This window comes from Alligator sinensis, unplaced genomic scaffold (assembly GCF_000455745.1).
Source record: "Alligator sinensis unplaced genomic scaffold, ASM45574v1 scaffold240_1, whole genome shotgun sequence".
In the NCBI taxonomy this organism is placed as follows: Eukaryota; Metazoa; Chordata; order Crocodylia; family Alligatoridae; genus Alligator; species Alligator sinensis.
The window spans coordinates 4,224,709-4,228,264 of NW_005841902.1; the positions used below are offsets into that span (position 1 = coordinate 4,224,709).

Genomic DNA, 3,556 nt, shown 5'->3' on the forward strand with positions numbered 1-3,556 from the left:
TTGAAATAAACCCTGCTCAGAACATACACCAATAAGGCCTTCTCAAGCAAAGCAGAGGATGTGTTCTTTTGAGATAGCTTTACAGAGAGACAAAATTCACGTGTGACGTGCATTCATACTGACAAAGAAGAATTGCCTAAACTCTGACAGGTTAAAAGGCTTTAAGCAAAATTCAGGGCCTAAGGAACCATGGCATGTGTTGGGCGGATACACAAGGGCTAGAGACAGAAATTATGCATAAACCGGTACAAGTGATCAGAAACGGTTTCAAATCTGTAACACAACAGAAGTTCAGTGCACATAAACCACTTTCAAAATGCCTGAAACTGATTTAAGATAAACCTGGATAGACATAGTATTAAACGTAACTGATTTAGTTTAAATTGGTTTATTGAACTTCTGTCCCAGATCCCCTCCAGATTCAAATTAACTCTCAGTCCCACAGCATTCCATGATGTTTTGCACTTCTTGCACAACTCCCACCTCCCTTACAGGGTAGGCAGGCTAGCCTTGGCCCAAGCTATCTGGCTCCAGCCAAAAAGGGAGGCATGCTCTAGCACTCCCAGCTTCTGGCCTGGGCCACTCCAACATGTGGCTGTATTTCCAGAATCAAAAGTGAACATCTTTTCACTTGCTTATTGGTTCAATCTATGCAGCTTAGACTAACCTGCAAAGATTGAATTGGTTCAGCCTTCGGCTTTTTGACTGTATGTACTTAGCCAAGGAGGGCAGAGTGGGCAGGAATCTTCTTTCCTTATAATTAAAACAAGTACTTGCCATAATAATGAGTGCTTTAACAACTGGTAAAATAAACTTATGACAGATAATGCCTTTGTCACATGAAGCAAAGTGGCCTTTGATAACATCCCACAGTACATCCAAGGTCAGCACAAGTATCCAAATAACACTTTAGTTCTGTTAGTTTGTTGGTTAATTGTTCTCTCCCCTTAGTTAATCCTGTATATTCCACACTTTACACTATGACCACAGAAAGAAAATCACTGTCAAATAAAGGCAGCATTATCCATAAGCCATCCTCTGTATAGCCTGCTACAACCTCACACTAAAAATGATCATCAACATCATCACAGCTCCCAGGAGTCCACAGCCCCACAACACTGAGTGAAGCAAAAACACAGAACAAAAAGGCAGTTCTTGCTCAAAAGAGCTTACAGTTTCAGTCTAAGACAAGAAACAACAGAGGCAGAAAGATAAGAAAGCATAAGTTAACAATAGGACAATCATCATGATAGTCAGATAGTTATAGCACATTAAGGCTAGGGACAGAAGTTACACATAAACCAGTAAGTGATCAGAATTTGTTTTAAACCTGTAACCAAACAGAAGCTAAGTGCACAAAAAACAGTTTCAAAATGGCTGAAACTGGTTTAAGATAAACCCGCTTGAATGTAGTATCAGACTTAAATTATTTGGATCAAACCGGTTTATGAAACTTCTGCCCCAGACCCCTTCCTGGTTTAACTTAAATTACAGTCCCCCAGCATGCTTTCCAGCCCTGCGCTGGGCTGTACTGTCTACTCCAGAGAGCAAGGCTGGCCCCACCCCTCTGTTCCCTAGCTGGAGCAGTGACGGCTGGCTGACAAGGGGTGAGGAGGGTGGGGATGCAGCCCAGTTTGCAGGGTTGGGGGACTGCCCCCTGCCCCCCAACAAACCCTGGTTGGGGTCTAAGGCCAGGGAGGGGAGTTAAACACCCCTTCCCCCACTCAAACTTACTGTTGGCTGCAACCGTGGACTACAAATCCCACAGGTACCTGGAAGCAGGAAGAGGAAGTGATGAAAAACCCTGCAGAGTCCTGCTGCTGTCATACTTGACTGCAAATCCCAGAGACCTCAGGGACAGCAGGAAGAGGAACTGAACACACAGCCAGAGAGCCCTGCTCTAGCACTCTCTAGCTTTTGGCCTGATCCACTTCAGGCATGTGGCTGCATTCCCTGTATCAAAAGTTCACTTCTGTTTCAATTTAATCTGTGTAGCTTAGACTAACCTGAAAAGACAGAATCGATTTAGCCTCAGGCTTTTTGACTCTGTACCTACCCTAATAGTCCAGCTAGTATAAAGTTTTGTGTAGGCATCATGGCAAACAAGGGATCTGAAGGTAGACGACGCATTTTACATATGCTTACAGAAACCTCCACATGCAAGCAGCAGTATGGGAGAAAGCATGAAAGTGTTTAAAAAGTGAGTAATGAAGGCTGGCTTTAGGGACAATTGGGGACCAGAGTCAAAATCTCACAGTAAATGAAAGATGATATGTTGTGAAAGGCTTTAAAAGTGAAGACAATGAGCTTATGTTTGCTGTAAAAAAAGAAAAGGGGGTTAATGTTTGGGCGCCTAGAGAGCAGTGACCTGGTTAAGGCAGTAGGCCAGAAAAACTATCCTGGCAGCAACATTCTGGGTGAGATTCAGGAGAGCAGCAGAGCATTTGTCAAAGCCAGAAAAATAATGTTTTATTAATCAATATGTAAGGTGCTGAGAACCTGGGCAAGCATTTTAGCTATTTCAAGAGACAGAAATAGCTATAGCTTAGTTATATAGTGCAGGAGGAATCTACAAGACTTATATTTAGACTAGAAGTGAGGACCTACAGAGAGGTCCAAGTCAAAGATGATGCCCAGGTTATAAGCCTACAGGACAAAAAAGATGGCAAAAAAGGGGTAGTGGGGAAAACTGAGACAGAGAATAAAGATGTAATTCTATTTCACTTTACATGCACACTTTTCCAGACTAGTGCATAGTCTACTGCACGTGATCTGTAGCATAGGTACTAGAATCACAAACTGTGTAAGTGCTCCAAGATGTCATTTATCTGGCTGAGACACTGTCATTTAGGTGTGTAAAATGAAACAGAATTCTGCCATAAAAACTTTGATTTATGTTTAGTTATGCTGAGTTGGAATTGAATACCAGCTGGACACAGACTGAGATTTTAATTTGGATAGAAGGGATGAGAGAGGAAGATAATCTGATAATCATTTGCAGAGAGATGGTAGCTAGTAGGGGTGTGCAAAGTGGGTCCTATTTGATTTGGAATTGGGTTCGGCCCAAATCAGGGACAGCGATTTGATTAGTTGATTCAGATCACTGTCCCTGATTCGATTCAGCTGAATCCTTATCTGAAGATTCGGATTCAGAAAATCAGCGATTCGGACACAGACACAGCTTTAGAAGTTTTTTACATACCTTGAGGTAGCAGGTGTGGCTTGTGAACACTGTGATGCTGGGGTGCATGGAGCATCCCACAGGAGTGCGGGGGGGGCCCTCCACATGCTTGGCGCCAAACTCAGAAGTATTTCTGGTTCAATTCTGGGTCTGCCAGGGAGTACTGCCCCCCCTGTGCCACCTCAGCTTCGCAATCAGCTGCAGGGGGACCCGGGTGCCCCCCGCCAGATCCAGGAGGCACCAGTCACTGGTGGACCTGGAAGTGGACTGGAAGTGCTTCTGGTCCACTCCTGGGTCTGCTGCCGAGCATGCTGGGGAGCCCCCCGCGCTTCTGTGAGACACTCCATGTACCCCAGCATCTCAGGATTCACAAGC

At 44.3% G+C, this 3,556-nt stretch overlaps 1 protein-coding gene across 1 annotated transcript in view; it reads right to left on the reverse strand.

Annotated features, from left to right (window-relative positions):
- Positions 1–1,791, reverse strand: part of LOC102385821 (BDNF/NT-3 growth factors receptor) — a gene marked incomplete at its 5' end in the record, with an annotated part of 123,149 nt that extends 121,358 nt beyond the window's left edge. The window contains one exon of the mRNA XM_006018462.3: positions 1,773–1,791. Within this exon, the coding sequence (XP_006018524.1) occupies positions 1,773–1,791 (19 nt within the window). The remainder of the gene's footprint in view (positions 1–1,772) is intronic.
- Positions 1,792–3,556: the final 1,765 nt, after the last annotated feature.